The 21,380-nt window shown below is 39.1% G+C and overlaps 1 protein-coding gene across 4 annotated transcripts in view; it reads right to left on the minus strand.

Annotated features, from left to right (window-relative positions):
- L3HYPDH (trans-L-3-hydroxyproline dehydratase) overlaps positions 1 to 21,380 on the minus strand; it is a 107,704-nt gene that overhangs the window by 48,771 nt on the left and 37,553 nt on the right. For 2 of the 4 annotated variants that reach the window (XM_042252581.1, XM_042252580.1), the window contains exon 7: positions 18,539 to 19,951. The exons of the other annotated variants lie outside the window; for them this stretch is intronic. In XM_042252581.1, coding sequence (XP_042108515.1) covers positions 19,926 to 19,951 — 26 coding nt within the window. In that variant the 3' untranslated portion in view covers positions 18,539 to 19,925. Of the gene's footprint in view, positions 1 to 18,538; positions 19,952 to 21,380 lie in introns of those variants that run through there. 4 annotated transcript variants of the gene reach the window in all.

Raw genomic sequence — 21,380 nt, forward strand, 5'->3', positions numbered from 1 at the left:
GTGGCATCACAAGGGCAACAGGAAGGATTCTGAGGGTGATGGAAATGTCTCCTATCTTAACTGTATCAGTATCAATATGCTGGTTGTAATATTGTTCTGTAAAATGTTACTATTGGTAGAAATTGGGTAAAAGGCACACAGGTTCTTTTATTTCATAGAACTGCATGAGAGTCTACAGTTTTTAGACATAACCCCACAGCTATGACTTGGATGTTCCTTGCCAGTGGTTTTACCCTGTTTAGAGCTGATCCACAGTATTACTCAAGAAGTGGTCATGATGCCTCTCAGAAAAATGCCAGATACCAGGTTACACTCAACTTTCCTCCTTTCCAATGGAGTCAAAAGCACTTACTTGAGCAGATATCATGAATCAACACAGGATTCTGTACTGGAAATTGACCTCTTGCTTTTAGGTTCACATCTTCTCTTAACTGCTAAGTATTCAGGTGATAAGACAGTGAAAGTAAGCAGTAGATGAATAATATCAACAAGAGATGATTAATTTTCTGGTTGGTTGGTGTGGCATGTACTTACCTAATTACAAATATGAATTAAGCTATATTATTTTACAAATACATACTATATACCATGGTAGGCTGAATTATGATTCCCCAAAGAGGTTCATGTCCTAATCCCTTGAATGTTAACCTTACGTGGAAAAAGGGAATTTGCAGATATGATTAACAATGATTTTAAGATGAGGTGATTCTAGATTGTCCAGGTGGACCCAATGTCATCACAAGAGTTTTTATACAAGAGAGGAAAGAGGTCAGAGAGAAAAGACAATGTGATGATGGAAGCAAAGATTGGAATGGGGTGGCTGTAAACCAAGAAATACTGGAAGCCTCTAGAGCTGGAAGAGGTAAGAAATGGATTCTTCTGTGAAACCTCTAGAAGGAATCAGCCCCGTCGACACCTTTATTTCAGTGCATCAAGACTCATTTCAGACTTTCGATCTCTAAATTTCAAGAATAAATGGATGCTATCTTAAGGCGCAATGTTCGTGGTGATTTGTTACAGCAGCAACAGCAAATCAGCACCTTGACTTGCTATATCGTAACTTCAAATACCATACAGCTGTCAAAGGAAGAAAAGAGAAATAATGGAGAACAGGATGGCGGGGGAGTAGGTGAACATGGAGTACATCTCTCTCCATGGGTACATCAGGAATACACCGTCAGACACAGAAGATCTTGCAGAACACCAGCTGAGAGCAGGCAGGAATACCTGAGCACTGGAAAAGAATACACAGAACCATGCGAAACTCGAGATCAAACTCTGAGCCTGTGGAGTGGGAGCGCTGATGCCAAGACCCTAGATGACCAGAGAATTCCTAACCCTAGGAAGTATTAATTAGTGAGAACTCCCACACAGGCAACCATCTATATACAAGACTTGGCATCACCCAATTGCCAGCAGTATCCTGTGCAGGATGCCTCATCCAAACAACAAACAAGACAAAAATACAAACCAAATCATCAGCAGATAGGACTACAACCTCACACAGACATGCACATCAGAGAAAAACTCACTTCCTCCCACCAGAATGCAAACACAAGTCACATCCTACACAAAACTGGACCACAAAAAAAGCTGGACCACAAAACTGGTCCAACCACAAAACTGGACCAACCATACCCGCTGAGGGCAGAAACCAAAAGGAAGAAAGAATTCAACCTTGAAGCCTAAGAAAAGGAGACCTCAAACACAGTACGTTAAAAAAAAAAAGAAAGAAAGAAAGAAAGAAAAGGCAGAGAAATATTGTGTAAATGAAGGAACAACCTAGAAACACACAAGTCCAAATAAATGAAGGATATAGGCAAACTGAGGTTATTGATATTTCTCCCGCCAATCTTGATTCCAGCTTGTGTTTCTTCCAGTCCAGCGTTTCTCATCATGTACTCTGCATAGAAGTTAAATAAGCAGGGTGACAATATACAGCCTTGACGTACTCCTTTTCCTATTTGGAACCAGTCTGTTGTTCCATGTCCAGTTCTAACTGTTGCTTCCTGACCTGCATACAGATTTCTCAAGAGGCAGGTTAGGTGGCCTGGTATTCCCATCTCTTTCAGAATTTTCCACAGTTTATTGTGATCCACACAGTTAAAGGCTTTGGCATAATAAATAAAGCAGAAATAGATGTTTTTCTGGAATTCTCTTGCTTTTTCGATGATCCAGTGGATGTTGGCAATTTGATCTGTGGTTCCTCTGCCTTTTCTAAAACCAGCTTGAACATCAGGAGGTTCATGGTTCACATATTGCTGAAGCCTGGCTTGGAGAATTTTGAGCATTACTTTACTAGTGTGTGAGATGAGTGCAATTGTGTGGTAGTTTGAGCATTCTTTGGCATGGCCTTTCTTTGGGATTGGAATGGAAACTGACTTTTTTCAGTCCTGTGGCCACTGCTGAGTTTTCCAAATTTGCTGGCATATTGAGTGCAGCACTTTCACAGCATCATCTTTCAGGATTTGAAATAGCTCCACTGGAATTCCATCACCTCCACTAGCTTTGTTCATAGTGATGCTTTCTAAGGCCCACGTGACTTCACATTCCAAGATGTCTGGCTCTAGATGAGTGATCACACCATCTTGATTAGCTGGGTCATGAAGATACTTTTTGTACAGTTCTTCTGTGTATTCTTGCCATCTCTTCTTAATATCTTCTGCTTCTGTTAGGTCCATACCATTTCTGTCCTTTATCAAGCCCATCTTTGCATGAAATGTTCCCTTGGTATCTCTAATTTTCTTGAAGAGATCTCTAGTCTTTCCCATTCTGTTCTTTTCTTCTATTTCTTCGCATTGATCGCTGAAGAAGGCTTTCTTCAGATATGCATATGACACCACCCTTACAGCAGAAAGTGAAGAGGAACTAAAAAGCCTCTTGATGAAAGTGAAAGAGGAGAATGAAAAAGTTGGCTTAAAGCTCAACATTCAGAAAACGAAGATCATGGCATCTGGTCCCATCACTTCATGGGAAATAGATGGGGAAGCAGCAGAAACAGTGTCAGACTTTATTTTGGGGGGCTCCAAAATCACTGCAGATGGTGACTGCAGCCACAAAATTAAAAGACGCTTACTCCTTGGAAGAAAAGTTATGACCAACCTAGACAGCATATTCAAAAGCAGAGACATTACTCTGCCGACTAAGGTCCATCTAGTCAAGGCTATGGTTTTTCCTGTGGTCATGTATGGATGTGAGAGTTGGACTGTGAAGAAGGCTGAGTGCCAAAGAATTGATGCTTTTGAACTGTGGTGTTGGAGAAGACTCTTGAGAGTCCCTTGGACTGCAAGGAGACCCAACCAGTCCATTCTGAAGGAGATCAACCCTGGGATTTCTTTGGAAGGAATGATGCTAATGCTGAAACTCCAGTATTTTGGCCACCTCATGTGAAGAGTTGACTCATTGGAAAAGACTTTGATGCTGGGAGGGATTGGGGGCAGGAGGAGAAGGGGACGACAGAGGATGAGATGGCTGGATGGCATCACGGACTCGATGAACGTGAGTCTGAGTGAATTCCAGGAGTTGGTGATGGACAGGGAGGCTTGGCGTGCTGCGATTCATGGGGTTGCAAAGAGTCAGACACGACTGAGTGACTGAACTGAACTGAACTGATAGGCAAACTACCTGTAAAAGAATTCAAAGTAATGATAGTACAAATGATCCAAAGACCTCGAAAATAGAATGGAGAAAATGCAAGAATCAATAAACACATTTAACAAAGACCTGGAATAAATAAACAGAGACAAACAACACAATTACTGAAATTTTAAATACTCTAGAGGGAATCAATAGCAGAATATCCAAGGCAGAAGAATGGATAAGTGAGCTGGAAGATAGAATGGTGGAAATAACCGCTGAAGAGCAGTATAAAGTAGAAAGAATGAAAAGAACTGAGGATAATCTCAGAGACCTCTGGGACAATATTAAACACAAACATTCAAATTATAGGGGTCCTAGAAGAAGAGAAAAAGAAATGGTATGAGAAAATTTTCGAAGCGCTCATAGTAGAAAATTTTCCCAACATAGGAAAGGAAATAGTCAATAAAGCCCAAGAAGTTCAGAGAGTACTATACAGGATAAACCCAAGGAGAAATATGCCAAGACACATACTAATCAAACTAACAAAAATTAAACACAAAGAAAGAATATTAAAAGCAGCAAGGGAAAAGCAACAAGTAACATACATAGGAAACCCCATACATTTAATGGCTGATCTTTCAGCAGAAACTCTGCAGGCCAGAAGGCAATGGCAGGATATATTTAAAGTACAGAAAGGGGAAAATCTACAACCAAGATTACTCTACCCAGCAAAGATCTCATTCAAAATTGATGGAGAAACCAAAAGCTCTACAGACAAGTAAAAGTTAAGAGACTTCAGTACCACCAAACCAGCTTTACAACAAATGTTAAAAGGACCTATATAGACAGTAAATACAAGAGAAGAAAAAGACATATATAAACAAACCCCATGCAATTAAGAAAATGGCACTAGGAACATATATATCAATAATTACTTTAAATGCAAATGGATTAAATGCTCCAACCAAAAGACACAAACTGTCTGAATGGATACAAAAACAAGACCCATACATACACTGTCTACAAGAGAGCCACTAAAGACACATATAAACTGAAAGTGAGAGGATGGAAAAATAAATTCTATACAAATAGGAATCAAAAGAAGGCCAGAGCAGCAATCCTCATATCAGACAAAATGACCGTAAAGAATATTACAAGAGATAAGGAAGGACACTACATAATGATCAAGGGATAAATTCAAGAAGAAGACATAAGAGTTGTAAACATTTATACACCCAACACAGGAGCTCCTCAATACATAAGACAAACACTAACAGACATAAAAGGAGAAACTGACAGTAACACAATAATAGTAGGGGGCTTTGACACCCCACTTACACCAATGGACAGATCATCAACACAGGAAATTAATAAGGAAAGAGAAGCCTTAAATGACACATTAGACCAGATGGATCCCCTTGATATCTTCAGGACATTCCATCCAACTGCAGAAGAATACACTTTTTTCTCAAGTGCACATGGAACATTCTCTAGGATAGAGCACATTTTGGGTCACAAATCAAACCTCAGTAAACTTAAGAAAATTGAAGTTGTATGAAGCATCTTTTCTGACCACAAGACTATGAGACTAGATATCAATTAGAAGAAGAAAAAACTATAAAAAACACAAACACATGGAGATTAAATGATGTTTCCAAATAATGAATGGGTTACTGAAGAAATCGAAAGGGAAATTTAAAAATTCCTAGAAACAAATGACAATGAAACCACAACTCAAAACCTATGGGATGCAGCAAAAGCAGTTCTACAAGGGAAGTTTACAGCAATACAACTCTACCTCATCAAAAGGTAGGAAAGAAAAACATTGACTAGACACCTAAAACAACTGGAAAAAGGATAACATAAAACCCCCAAAGTTAGCAGAAGGAAAGAAATCATAAAGATCAGAGCAGAAATAAATGAAAAAGAAATGAAAGAAATAATAGTAAAGTTTAATAAAACTAAAAGCTGGTTCTTTGAGAAGATAAACAAAATTGATAAACGTTTAGCCAGACTCATCAAGATAAAGAGAGAGAAGAATCAAACCAACAAAACTGGAAATGAAAAAGGAGATGTTACAACAGACAACACAGAAATACAAAGGATTATAAGAGACTATTATGAGCAACTATTCCCTTATGACTCAGCTGGTAAAGAATCCGCCTGCAATGCAGGAGACCTAGGTTCAACCCCTGGGTTGGGAAGATCCCCTGGAGAAGGGAAAGGCTACCCACTCCAGTATTCTGACCTGGAGAATACAGTCCATGGAGTCACAAAGATTTGGGACACAACTGAGAGACTTTTACATTTTATATGGCAATAAAATGGATAGCCTGCAAGAAATGGACAGATTCTTAGAAAAGTTCAATCTTCCAAGACTAAACCAGGAAGAAATAGAAATCATGAACAACCCAGTTACAAGCACTGAAATCAAAACTGATAAAAATTTGCCAAAAAAGAAAAGCCCAGGGCCAGATGTCTTCACAGGTGAATTTTATCAAACATTTAGAGGAGAGCTAATTCCTATCCTTCTAAAATGCTTTCAAAAAATTTCAGAGGAAGGAGCACTTCCAAACTCATTCTATGAGGCCACCATCACCCTGATATTAAAACCAGACAAAAATAACACACAAAAAAAGAAAATCAGAGGCCAATATCACTGATGAACATAGATGCAAAAACCCTAAGCAAAATTCTAGCAAACAGAATTCAACAACACATTAAAAAGATCACCACAATCAATTGGGTTTATCTCAGGGATGCAAGGATTCATTGTCAATATACACAAATCAATGTGCATACTGATTTGTGTATATGTGATACACCATATTAACAAATTGAAAGATAAAAACCATATGATAATCTCAATAGATGTAGGAAAAGCCTTTGACAAAATTCAGCACCCATTTATTATAAAAATTCTTCAAAAAATGGGCATAGAAGAAAACTACCTCAACATAGCAAAGGCCAAATATGATAAACACAGAGCAAGCATTATTCTCAATGGTGAAAAACTAAAAGCATTCCCTCTAAGATCAGGAACAAGACAAGGATTCCCACTCTCAGCATTATTATTCAATATAGTTTTGGAAGTCCTAGCTACAGCAGAGAAGAAAAATAAAAGGAATCCAGGTCGGACAAGAAGAAGTAAAACTCACTGCAGATGACATGATACTATACATAGAAAACCTAGAGATACTATCATATTAAAGATTTTAAAATTAAAAAAAGAAAAAAAAAAGAAAACCTAGAGATACTATCAGAAAATTACTAGAGCTAATCAGTGAATTTAGCAAAGTTGCAGGATACAAAATCAATACATAGAAATCACTTGCATTCCTATATACAAACAATGAAAAACCAGATAGAGAAATAAAGGAATCAATCCCATTCACCATTGCAACAAAAAGAATAAAATATTTAGGAATAAATCTACTTAAGGAGACAAAAGAACTGTATATAGGAAACTATAAGACACTGATGAAAGAAATCAAAGATGACATAAACAGATGGAGAGATATTCCATTCCTAGGTTGGAAGAATCAATATTGTGAAAATGACTACACTACCAAATGCAATCTACAGATTCAATGCAATTCCTATCAAATTACCAATGACATTTTCCATAGAACTAGAATGAAAATTTCACAATTCACATGGAAACACAAAAGACCCCAAATAGCCAAAGAAATCTTAAGAATAATGGAGCTGAGGGAAATCAACCTTCCTGGCTTCAGACTATACTACAAAGCTAGAGTCATCAAGACAGTATCTGTCTCTCTCTCTTTAGTCACTAAGTGGTGCCTGACTCTTGTGACCCCATAAACTATAGCCTGCCAGGCTTCTTGGTCCATAGGATTATCCAGGCAAGAATACTGGAGTGGGTTGCCATTTCCTTCTCCATCAAGACAGTATGGTACTGTCACAAAAACAGAAATATAGACCAGTAAAACAAGATAGAAAGCCCAGAGATAAACCCATGCACCTTTGCACCTTATTTTTTATGAAGGAGGCAAGAATATACAATGGGGGCAAAGATTGCCTCTTCAATAAATGGTGCTGGGAAAACTGGACAGCTACATGTAAAAGAATGAAATTAGAACAATTCCTAAACTCTTCGAGGAAAACATAGGCAGAACACTATGACATAAATCACAGCAAGATCCTCCATGATCCACCTTCTAGAGTAATGGAAATAAAAATGAAAATAAACAAGTGGGACCTAATTAAACTTAAAAGCTTTTTCACAGCAAAGGAAACTATAAAAAGGTGAAAAGGCAACACTCAGAATGGGAGAAAATAATAGCAAATGAAACAACTGACAAAGGATTAATTTCCAAAATATACAAGCAGCTCATATAAGTCAATAGTAGACAAAACAAACAACCCAATCAAAGAGTGGGAAAAAGACCTAAACAGACATTTCTCCAAAGAATACATACAGATGGCCAAGAAACACGTGAAAAGATGCTCAACATCACTCGTTATTAGAGAAATGCAAAACAAAACCATGAGATAATAGTCACCTCACACTGGTCAGAATGGCCATCATTTAAAAAAAAAAATGTAGAAACAATAAATGCTGGAGAGGGTATGGAGGAAAGGTAACTCTCTTGCACTGTTGGTGGGAATGTAAATTGATACAGTCACTATGGAAGACAGTATAGAGATTCCTTAAAAAACTGGGACTAAAACCACTATATGGCCCAGCAATCCCACTACTAGCCATATACCTTTAAGAAACCAAAACTGAAAAAGATACAGGTACCCCAATATTCATTGCAGTACTATTTATAAGAGCTACATGGAAGCAACCTAGATGTCCACCGACAGATGAATGGATAATGAAGGTATGGTGCATATATACAATGGAATATTACTCAGCCATAAAAAGGAACCCATTTTGAGTCAGTTCTACTGACGTGGATGAACCTAGAGCCTAATATACAGAGTGAAGTAAGTCAGAAAGAGAAAAACAAATACTGTACACTAACGCATATATATGGAATCTGATGAAAGATTCATAATAATGTGATTATTCAATGCAGCATGTCAACTTAAATCCAATATCCAAAAGACATCTTCACATGAACCATCACAGTGCAAGCACAGTTAATTAAGTTAATTATGTGTTAAGTGATACAGTTAAAGGTTGGCCTTGATGCCCTCCATCTGGATGGATGGAGGAGCTTTTTTGTTTTTAACAGATTGACAAAGATTCCTTTCAGGAACCAGTGTTCTTGAGAGTTATTAGAATGGTTAGATAACTGCTGAGCACAGAGAAGATTACTACACTTTTAAAAAAAAAGTAAAAGTAACACAGATGGCCTTGACAGGCCACTGGTAATCGTCCCTACTCAATATATGTTTACCTTAAAGATAGGTACATTACCTCTCTTTAAAGAAAACATTTTAAAACTGCTCCTACACTATTCATAGAAATGAAACCAATTCTTACTTCTGAGACTTCTGATATGCAAACATACAAATTATAGACAGGAACTGCTTGATTTTTAAAATGTTATACAACTTCCAGAAAACAATACTAGGTGTTAATCCTTTCTCATATTTATGGTAAAAAAGAAAACAGGAACACATCTCTTAAGGCCATGGATTCAATGAAAAAAAAAAACCCACTCAAAGTTGATCATGTAAACCTGCTGGTTTGCAATTTAGCTTGTATTATCTACAATAAAAGGTTTGCTAATAATGCTCAAAATTCTCCAAGTCAGGCTTCAGCAATATGTGAGCCGTGAACTTCCAGATGTTCAAGATGGTTTTAGAAAAGGCAGAGGAACCACAGATCAAATTGCCAACATCTGCTAGATCATGGAAAAAGCAAGAGAGTTTCAGAAAAACATCTATTTCTGCTTTCTTGACTATGCCAAAGCCTTTGACTGTATGGATCACAATAAACTGTGGAAAATTCTTCAAGAGATGGGAATACCAGACCACCTGACCTGCCTCTTGAGAAATCTGTATGCAGGTCAGGAAGCAACAGTTAGAACTGGACATGGAACAACAGACTGGTTTCAAATAGGAAAAGGAGTACGTCAAGGCTGTATATTGTCACCCTGCTTATTGAACTTATAGGCAGAGTACCTCATGAGAAACGCTGGACTGGAAGAAGCACAGGCTGGAATCCAGATTGCCAGGAGAAATATCAATAACCTCAGATATGCAGATGACACCACCCTTATGGCATAAAGTGAAGAGGAACTAAAAAGCCTCTTGATAAAAGTGAAAGAGGAGAGTGAAAGAATTGGCTTAAAGCTCAACATTCAGAAAACAAAGATCATGGCATCTGATCCCATCATTTCATGGGAAATAGATGGGAAACAGTAGAAACAGTGTCAGGCTTTATTTTCTGGGCTCCAAAATCACTGCAGATGGTGATTGCAGCCATGAAATTAAAAGACACTTACTCCTTGGAAGAAAAGTTATGACCAACCTAGATAGCATATTCAAAAGTAGAGACATTACTTTGCCAACAAAGGTCTGTCTAGTCAAGGCTATGGTTTTTCCAGTGGTCATGTATGGATGTGAGAGTTGGACTGTGAAGAAAGCTGAGCGCCGAAGAATTGATTCTTTTGAACTGTGGTGATGGAGAAGACTCTTGAGAGTCCACTGAACAGCAAGGAGATCCAACTAGTCCATTCTGAAGGAGATTAGCCCTGGGTGTTCTTTGGAAGGAATGATGCTGAAGCTGAAACTCCAGTATTTTGGCCACCTCATGTGAAGAGTTGACTCATTGGAAAAGACTGTGATGCTGGGAGGGATTGGGGGCAGGAGGAAAAGGGGATGACAGAGGATGAGATGGTTGGATGGCATCACGGACTCGATGGACGTGAGTCTGAGTGAACTCGGGGAGATGGTGATGGACAGGGAGGCCTGGCGTGCTGTGATTCATGGGATTGCAAAGAGTTGGACACAACTGAGCGACTGAACTGAAACAAATTAATAGTGTGATCCATAGTAGTATCTCCAAAATTTCTATATATGATGATGCTTAGGGGCTATAGTCTGGCTGGAGTAGAAGTCAGTTGACAGTATTTTGAAGTTCCATTTGTCCAAGGAGAACCTTGTTTTTACTTTGATGATGTGCTCATTTGTAAATAACAAAAGTAGTAGATTTTTTAAAATATATAAATACATTTTATATCAAATTGAGAAAATATTGTTTGTTTGTTTGTTTATTTAGATGGCTGATGGAGATTATCAGAGAGAGAATTCACACCTTTCTCTACCCCAACCACAAGGATCTCCTATAATCAGTCAAGGAATGCTATCTAAAGTAACAGCTGGTTCTAAAAACTTTAGTAATGACTAAAGTATACACAGATGTGTACCATGTACATAGAAACAGTGAACAGACAAATGATACATCACTATCTGGATGCTGTAGAATCATATAGACCCACTGCTTAGCCCTTCCCATATAGGTTGAGACTAGCTATCATAGGCCACTGGAAGAGCTGAGATGGGTATCCAGCTTGGTGTCTCCAAGTCCATACTCTCTCCAACTTCACCAGGGCCAGTTGAGAGTCACAAATTCCGTTACAGCACATTTCTGAAACTAACAAAACAGAGTTTATGGAATGCAGACTTCTTACTTTAGACTCTTCATAATAGACTGTGCTGTAATTATTGCATTAATTTTATATTCTGGGTACATACATAGGTATCACCATTCAACTACATGGGCTTTCCTGGTGGCTCAGATGGTAAAGAATCTGCCCGCAAAGCAGGAGACCAGGGTTTGATCCCTGGGTCGAGAAGATCTCCTAGAAAAGGAAATGGCTACCACTCCAGTATTCTTGCCTGGAGTATTCCATGCACAGAGCAGCCTGGAGGGCTCTGGTCTATAAGGTCTCAAAGAGTGGGACACAACTGAGCAACTAATACTTTCACTTTCACTCAACTACATACTTTGTGTGTGTATTTGTGTGTGTATGTGTATCCAAACACACACACACATAGTAAATGCTTAATAAATATTTGTTGAATAAATAGATGATTAAATAAGATTTTATTACACTATGAAACTATTGCTGCTGTATAAACAGTGATCTACATGAGAGTATCTGAAATTACCGATTTTTTAAGAGTAGGAAGTTATTTAATTCCTCCATCCATAAAAGGTCTCCAGAAAAATCCCAGAATTTGTGCCCTAAACAGTATTTGTAAGTGCATTTTCCTGAGCAGAGATTCCAAAGTTTTTATCAGATTCTCCAACAGGGATCTGTGATTCTGAGAAGATACAAAATTAATAATCTAATGTATACTGTCTACTATACCTCCTCTGCTATATAAATGACCAGCCCAACTTTGCTTACACACCTCCAGGGACAGGAAACTCACCACCATATGAGGCAATCCAGGCTATTTTCATTTTTCACACCTAACTTCTGGTTGACCACAGTTCCATCCTCCAGAGTCATATAGGACACACCCAGTCCCTATACCACTTGACAGCTCTTTATGTATTTTTAGACAGCTATCATAACTCACCCTATCTTCTCTTGTGCAGACTGCAAATCCTCGGTTCTTTCAACCAGAGTCCAGGTTTCTGCACCATCTCTGCTCTGGAGCTGTCAGTACATTCAAGACTCTGCCCAGCCCCAGGTATGGTCAACTCTCAGCTCCTGGCTCTGGGTAAACCTTGAGTTAACAAGACTAACAGTTCTTCACCTGGGGGGAAGGTGGCTTGTCCCGCAACTGAGAGTTAAAGTATGGTTAAATAAAGCTCCTCTACTTTTTAATTCATATGTGTTAAAATTTCACCATGACCCTCCTATTCTATTCATATAAAGAATCCTACCACAAGATTTTATAATTATCCCTGTCAAATTTCCACTTCTTAAGTGTCTATTTTAGGTGAGGGTCCTCTGCATTCTCAAGTTCTGTCATTCCAAGTTTTAGCTACCATCCCCCTTACCCAGCTTCTCTCTCTTGCTCTAGTACAGATAGGTTTTCATCTAGGTTAATGTCTTACAAGAATGCTACTTTCACTACAGAGTCTTTTTATATTTATCCTGCATATATAATGTCCAGAGTTTTTGGCTGTACTTAGCAAGAGGGATAGGAGAAGGCAATGGCACCCCACTCCAGTACTCTTGCCTGGAAAATCCCATGCACGGAGGGGCCTGGTGCGCTGCAGTCCATGGGGTCGCTAAGAGTCAGACACGACTGAGCGACTTCACTTTCATGCATTGGAGAAGGACATGGCAACCCACTCCAGTGTTCTTGCCTGGAGAATCCCAGGGACAGGGGAGCCTGGTAGGCTGCCATCTATGGGATCACACAGAGTCAGACATGACTGAAGTGACTTAGCAGCAGCAGCAGTCAAGTCTGACTCTTTGTGACCCCATGGACTACGGCATGCCAGGCTTCCTTGTCCACCATCTCCCAGAGTTTGCTCAAACTCATGTCCATTGAGTCAGTGAGGCCATCCAACCATCTCATCCTCTGTCGTCCCCTTCTCCTCTTGCTTCAGTCTTTCCCAGCATCAGGGGCTTTTCTAGTCGGCTTGTCACATCAGATAGCCAAAGTAATGCAGCTTCAGTAACAAGTAGTTACTGAGATATATATATATACACACACATGTATACACACACACACAGATACGCATACCACATACCATGTCAAAAGAACACACTAGTCATAGCAAACACCATTTTCCAACAACATAAGAGACATCTACACACGGACTACACCAAATGGTCAATACTGTAATCAGATTGATTACATTCTTTGCAGCCAAGGATGAAGAAACTCTATACAGTCAGTGAAAACAAGACTTTGAGCTGACTGTGGCTCAGATCATGAGCTCCTTATTGCAAAATTCAGGATTAAATCGATGAAAGTAGGGAAAACCACTAGGATATTCAGATATGACCTAAATCAAATTCCTTATGATTATACAGTGGAGGTGATGAGTAGATTCAGGGATTAGATCTGGTAAACAGAGTGCCTGAAGAACTATGGAAGGGTTCATAACACTATTCAGGAGTCAGTGACAAAAATCTATCCTCAAAGAAAAATAAATGCAATAGGGCAAAGTGGTTGTCTGAGGAGGCTTTACAGATAGCTAAGGAAAAAAGAAAAGCAAAAAGGAAGGGAGAAAGGGAAAGATACACCCAAGTGAACGGAGAGTTCCAGAGAATAGCAAGGAGAGATAAGAAGGCCTTAAATGAACAGTGCAAAGGAGGAGAGGAAAACAATAGGATGGGAAAGACTAGAGATTTCATGAGAATTGGAGATATCAAGGGAACACTTCATGCAAGGAAGAGCGCGATAAAGGACAGAAATAGCAAGGACCTAACAGAAGCAGAAGAGATTAAAAAGAGGTGGCCAAGGATACACAGAACTATACAAAAAAGTCTCAGTGACCCAGATACCATGATGGTGTGGTCACTCACCTAGAATCTGACATCCTGGAGTCTGAAGTCAAGTGGGCCTTAGGAAGCATTACTATAAACAAGGCTAGTGGAGGTGATGGAATTTCAGCTGAACTATTTCAAACAGATAATACTATCAAAGTGTTGCACTCAATATGTCAGCAAATTTGGAAAACTCAGCAATGACCACAGGACAGGAAAATGTCAGTTTTCATCTCAATTCCAAAGAAAGGCAGTGCTGAAGAATGTTCAAACTATGAGACAGTTGCACTCACTTTCCATGCTAGTAAGGTGACGCTCAAAATCCTTCAAGCGAGGCTTCAACAGTACGTGAACCAAGAACTTCCAGATGTACAAGATGGATTTAGAAAAGGCAGAAGAACCAGAGATCAAATTGTCAACATTCACTGGATCACAGAAAAACAAGGGAATTCCAGAAAAACATCTACTTCAGCTTCATATACTATGCCAAAGCCTTTGACTGTGTGGATCACAATAAACTGTGGAAAATTCTTCAAGAGATGGGAATACCAGACCACCTGACCTGCCTCCTGCAAAACCTGTATGAGGTCAACAAGCAGTAGTTAGAACCTGACATGGAACAATGGATTGGTTCAAAACTGGGAAAGAAGTACTTCAAGGCTGTATATCATCACCCTGCTTATTTAACTTAGTATGCAGGATACATCATGCAAAATGCCAGGCTGTATGAAGCACAAGCTGGAATCAAGACTGCCAGGAGAGATATCAACAATCTTAGCTATGAAGATCATACCACTCTAATGGCAAAAAGTGAAGAGGAACTGAAGAGCCTTTTCATGAGGGTGAAAGAGGAGAGTGAAAAAGCTGGCTTAAAATTCAACATTCAAAAATCTAAGATCATGGCATATGATCCTATCACTTCACAGTAAATGGCTGGGGAAAAAAATAGAAGCAATGACAGGTTCTATTTCCTTTGGCTCCAAAATCATTGTGGACAGTGACTGCAGCCACGAAATCAAAAGATCCTCGCTCCTTGAAAGGAAAGCTATGATAAGCCTAGACAGTGTGTTAAAAAGCAAAGATATCACTTTGCCAACAAATGTGTGCATAGTCAGCACTGCTGTTTTCCCAGTAGCCACGTATAGTTGTGAGAGCTGTACTGAAAGAAGGCAGAGCACCAAAGAATTGATGCCTTCAAACTGTGGTGCTGGAGAAGACTCCTGAAAGTCCCTTGGACACTAAGGAGATCAAGCCAGTCAATCTTTAGAGAAATCAACCCTGAATACTCACTGGGAGGACTGATGCTGAAGCTGAAGCTCCAGTATTTTGGTCATCTGATGCAAATAACCGACTCATTGGGAAAGTCCCTGATGCTGGGAAGGATGGAGGAAAGAAGAAGAGGGCGACAGAGGATGAGGTGGCTGGATGGCATCACTGATGCAATGGACATGAATTTGGGCAAACTTCAGGAGTTGGTGAGGGGCAGGGAGGTCTGACGTGCTGCAGTCCATGGGGTTGCAAAGAGCTGGACACGACTGGGCAACTGAACAACAACAACTTGACTTGAAACAATGCTCTTGCCAAGATTATCTATGTATGGTTTTAAAAAAAAACCACAATACACTTTGTAAATTTGCCACACAGGTTTACAAACCACAGCATATTCGATTAGCCCTTACAGAATCCTTCTACACCATTTGCTTGAACATCCCTAGGGAATGGGGACCTACTGTTTCCCTGTTCAATCTGTTCATTAGACTTTGCATTTACACAGAGCTAAATTTCACTATTTTACATCACCTCTCTGTACATCTGTAAATTAATAAAATCTGCCTCTCTATTCCAACACTTAAAGACAGCTAATATTAGGCTCTCCTGCCAAAATCTTCCTTTTTCCAGGTTAAACATCCATTTTTTTTCCTTCATTATCCTTCACAGGACCGTTATTAGCCACCAGGGAAATGCTAATCAAAACCACGCTGAGATACCACTTCATGCTGACTAGGTGGCTGATATTCAAAATAATAATCCATAACAAGTGGAGGGGAGAACATGGAGAAATCAAAACCCTCACACACTGCTGATGAAAATAGAAAATGGTACAGCCACTTTGGAAAAATTTAGCAGTTCTTCAAAATACTAAACAGTTACTGTATAACCCAACATTTCACTCCAAGGTATACACTTAAGAGAAACTAAAACATATATCCACATAAAACTCATAACATTAATAATAGCATTGTTCATAATAGCTAAAAAGTGGGAACAAAACAACACAACCCATTCATTAGCTGATGGATGAACAAAACATGGAATATCCACACAATGGAATGTTATTCAGCAATAAAAGGGGAAAGCAGTAAAAAGAATGAAGTACTGACACATTATAACATGGATAAAGCTTGAAAATAAGGTGAAGTTCTGATACTTCAGCCACCTGATACAAAAAGCCAGTTCATTGGAAAAGACCCTGATGCTGGGAAAGATTGAAGGCAAAAGGAGAAGGGAGTGGCAGAGGACGAGACAGTTAGATAGCATCACCAACTCAATGGACAGACTCTCGGAGATAGTGGATGACAGGGAAGCCTGGGGCGCTACAGCCCATGGGGTCACAAAGGGTTGTACACGGCTTAGCAACTGAACAACAAATGCTAAGTGAAATACAAGCTGTTGAACAACAAAGGAAAACATGGGTAAAGTCAAAAGACACCCTTCAGACTGGGAGAAAATACTTGCAAATGATGGGACCAACAAAGGCTCAGTTTCTAAAACAGACAGACAGTTCATAGAACTCAAGAAGAAAGCAAACAACCCAAACGAAAAAAAAAAAAAAAAAAAAACAGGCAGGCGACCTGAATATATGTTTCTCCAAAGAAGACATACAAATGGCCAACAAGCATATAAAAAGATGTTCAACATTGCTAATCATTACAAAAACGTAAATCAGAACTACCAAGAGGTACTACCTCACACCAGTCAGAATAACCATCATTTAAAAAACAACTACAAAGAACAAGTTCTGGAGAGGGTGTAGAGAAAAGGGAACCCTCCTATACCACCACTGTGGGAATGTAAATTGGTGCAGGCACTATGGAAAACCATATGGAGGTTCCTCAAAAAACTAAAAGTAGAGCTTCATATGATCCTGCACACCCTGGGCATATATCCAAACAAAACTGTCATTCAAATTCAGAAAGATGCATTCACCCCAATATTCGCTGCAGCACTATTTACAACAGCCAAGACATGGAAAGAATCTAAATGTCTATAGACAGATGAATGGATAAAGAAGGTACTGGACGTGAGTACAGTGGAATACTACTCAGCCATAAAAGAGTGTGAAATAATGTCTTTTGCAGCAACATGGATGAACCTAGAGATTATCAGAGTAAGTGAAGTCAGAAAGAGAAAGACAAACACTAAAGACAAATATTAAAATCTGACACAAATGAACTTATCAATGAAACAGAAACAGACTCACAGACATAGAGAACAGGCTTGTGGTGGCCAAGGAAGAGGGTGGTAGGGGAGGGATGGACAGGGAGCTGGGGATCAGCATCTGCAAGTTATTACATATAAAATGGATAAACAGCAAGGTCCTACCATGTAGTACAGGGAACTAGGTTCAACATCCTGTGATAAATTGTAATGGAAAAGAATATGAAAAAGAATGTTTATATATGTATAACTGAATCACCTTGCTCTATAGGAGAAAATCACAGTGAATCAACTATACTTCAATAAAATAATTTTTTGAAGATATGCTTAGTGAAAAACCCAATCACCAAATAAAAACAACAAAATTCATGTTGTATGATTGCATAAAAATGGAATGTCCATGATAGGCCAATCCACAGACAAAGGAGGTTAGTGGTTGCAAAAAGCTGGGAGAGAGACGCGAGGAGTGACTGCTAATGGGTGTGGGGTTTCTTTTTAAGGTGATGAAAAGTTCTAAAGTCAGCTAGTGATAATGGTTGCACAAGTTTATGAATATACCATAACCTGCTAAATTGTACAAAGAGTGACTCATATGGTGTATAAACGATATATCAAACTATTAAAGATGCTATAAAGCTTTTACAATGTTACTTTATTATTTACTATATCTCAGGCCTTGTTAATTTCAAAGTGGTTGTGAAATGCTTAAGTCATCTAACATAAAATCTTTCATTTAGAGAAATAAAGTTTCAACAACATTTTTAAGGTTGGACAAATTAAACCAACTACTGAAAGCATCTGAGCCACCAGGGAAGCCAGGTGGCGCTAGTAGTAAAGAACCTGCCTGACAACGAGGGAGATGTGAGAGACCCTGGTTCTTCCCTGGGTCGGGAAGATCCCCTGGAGGAGGGCATGGCAACCCACTTCAGTGTTCCTGCCTGGAGAATCCCATGGATGGAGGAGCCTTGTGGGCTACAGTCCACAGGGTTGCAAAGGGTTGGACAGGACTGAAGCAACTTAGCACAGCATACAGACTGCAAGTAGGAGGTTGAAAAGCATAACCTTAGGCCTAAAAATGTGTTTCATGACTACAAAGCTTAGCTACAATTTTTGATAAATTAAAAATTTTGAAAAGTGAAATCATTATCATATTGGTGTTTATTAGTTTCAAATGTTATGAAAAGAACTAAAGCAGTTTATTTGATTTGACTGAACATACATTGATACTTATCAAAACACAACTTTAAAATAGCGATGTTTAGAGTGCGTTCCTAGTGATTTAGAACTAATTACCAAATATCGTTCTTTCGTTAAATCCTAACATTTGTTTTACTAAGGTTTGCTAAACTAGATAAACTCAACCATAGCATATTTCTAGCATATTTTTGATAAAAATCTGTCACAAACATACAGTTTTCCACAAATGTTTAAAATAGTTATTAGGGTCATTGCAGCACTCTTTACAACAGCTAAGACATGGAAACAACCTAAATATCCATTGACAGATGAAGAAAGAAGATGTGGTACCATATCCATACAACGGAATATGACTCAGTCACAAAAAGTATAAGGTGATGCCATTGGTAGCAACATGGATAGACCTAGAGATCATACTAAGTGAAGTATGATATTGCTGAATATGATATTGCTTACATGTGGAATCTAAAAACAGTGATACAAACAAATATTTACAAGGCATAATTAGACCCACAAACATAGAACCAAACTTATTGTTACCAGGCAAGTAAGGGGGATAAGTTAGCAGTTTGGATTGACATATACGCACTGCTATATATAAGATAGATAATTAACAAGGACCTATTGTATAACCCAGGGAACTATACTCAATATTTTTAATAGCCTATAAGGGAAAAGAATTTGAAATATATTATGTATATACACATAGGCATAATTGAATCACTTTGTTGAACACCTTAAATTAACACAACATTGCAAACCATTGATACTTCAATAACAAATGAACAGCAAAAAAAATAACTCCAATATTTCATAAAGCCAATTGTTTGGGGTGGTCACAAGACTAGCAAATTCCATGAATATTAGTCAACTGTCTTACTTATTTCATTGTAAGTTGAATTTTCTTAGAAGTAATGTTGTTTGGTTTAACTTGATAAGTGGACATTCAGTAAATGAGCAGATGGTGTTCTTGGCAAAACATGACAAGCAGAGAAGTCAAATCCATAATAAGTGTCTATTCCAATAAGGAAAAACTCACAATGGAAAAGAAGTCCAAAATAAGAAAAATAGTTATTAGGGAAAGCTTACATCATATTTCTCAGGAAAGAAATTCGTTATGTAGGAAGTTTACTGTATAGTATAGCATGAGTACATTTTTATTTTCAGAAGTAAGAATTGTGAGGCATTAAGGAAGCAGGATGGATGAAAGAAACTGAACTGTGATGAAATTTCAGGAATGGCCTCAGCAGAACCCACAGAAGCTTGAGAGCTGGGATGGTCCTTCAGAGCTGTCCCAAATTAAGGTAAGAAGCCTGGATTTTTGCACCCTTATATTGACCAGATGCTGGGAAAGACTGAAGGCAAAACAAGAAAGGGGTGTCACAGGATGAGATGGTTAGACAGCATCACCAACTCAACAGGTATGAATTTGAGACATGATAGCATCACCGACTCAATAGACACTGCCGGGAGATAGTGAAGGACGGAGGAGCCTGGCGTGCTATAGCCCACCAGGTTGCAGAGTCAGGCACGACTTAGCACTGAACAACAAAACTGACCAGGAGTTGGATATAGGCTACCCCTGGGAGTGGGCATATTCTGGGTAAAACAATCCCTTTCATCTTGGGGAGGGATTAGCTATGAACCATCAATAGGTAACACATCTGCCAGCTGAAGAAATGAGTGATTTGGTCTAGAAGTGGGTATCTGGACATGGTGTCACAGCATCCACCAGGGTTCACCCCCACCACAGAGTGGAATCAGTTGGTTTGTATAAAGCATTTGTTCCATAGGGGTACAGCTTCCACGTGATTCTGGTTGGTCTCTTTCCCTTGGGAAACTTATGGGATAAACATTAGTGGGATGATCCCACTATCGCAGTTGATCTCAGAGCTGCAGTGAATATTCAGCATCTTCTTCCTCTCAAACATCTCAAATCCCCCTCTCCCTCGGCTAGAACTTCTGCTAGTCTAGATGGCTTACCTACTCAGGTGACCTAGACTTTCATTACTGGGTAAGCAAAATCCCTGCCCACTATGCTTTCCTCAGAGCACTTACTCTTTACTGTCAAGTTGGCAGGAGAATACTAAAAGATGCCCAGGGGACCAGGTGAAACAAAGTTTATTCTTTCCCTCTCTACTGTGTAACAGCAATGCTGCCTCCTGCTGGACTGGTGGCGTCTGCAATACAGTTGAAAAGCAAAGCTAGGTTCATCAGTCAGGGAAGCCAGCACTTAAAAAGTCTCAGTACTTTCTCCACGAGTCTCATGTTATGGCTGTTGATGTGTCAAGGTACACTAAGCAGACAGGTACTTTCAAATTGCAGTCTCCACATCTTTTCTACATAGTGTTAACAATCAGAATGCCAACATATTTTAAAAGTTCTCCAAAAACAGAGAATCTCTTCAGGAGCAACATCCTCTCTTTTCATGTCAGCTATGCTGTTTGCGGAGCAAGTCAGTCACATTAACTTTCTTCCAAAGGAGTAGCTTCCTTTTTAAACGGGCCAAGGAGGGAATTTCATTCCATGTGAACTGTCTGTCAGTTTCCACATTACTAGGATGGATATTTATTCAGCCAGGTTCAGTTCGGTTCAGTCAGTCAGTTGTGTCTGACTCTTTGCGACCCCATGGACTGCAGCACGCCAGGCTTCCCTGTCCATCACCAATTGCCAGAGCTTACTCAAACTCATGTCTATTGCATCAGTGATGCCATCCAACCATCTCATCCTCTGTTGTCCCCTTCTCCCCCGACCTTCAATCTTTCCCAGCATCAGGGTCTTTTC

This window comes from Ovis aries, chromosome 7 (assembly GCF_016772045.2).
Source record: "Ovis aries strain OAR_USU_Benz2616 breed Rambouillet chromosome 7, ARS-UI_Ramb_v3.0, whole genome shotgun sequence".
Taxonomy (NCBI): Eukaryota; Metazoa; Chordata; class Mammalia; order Artiodactyla; family Bovidae; genus Ovis; species Ovis aries.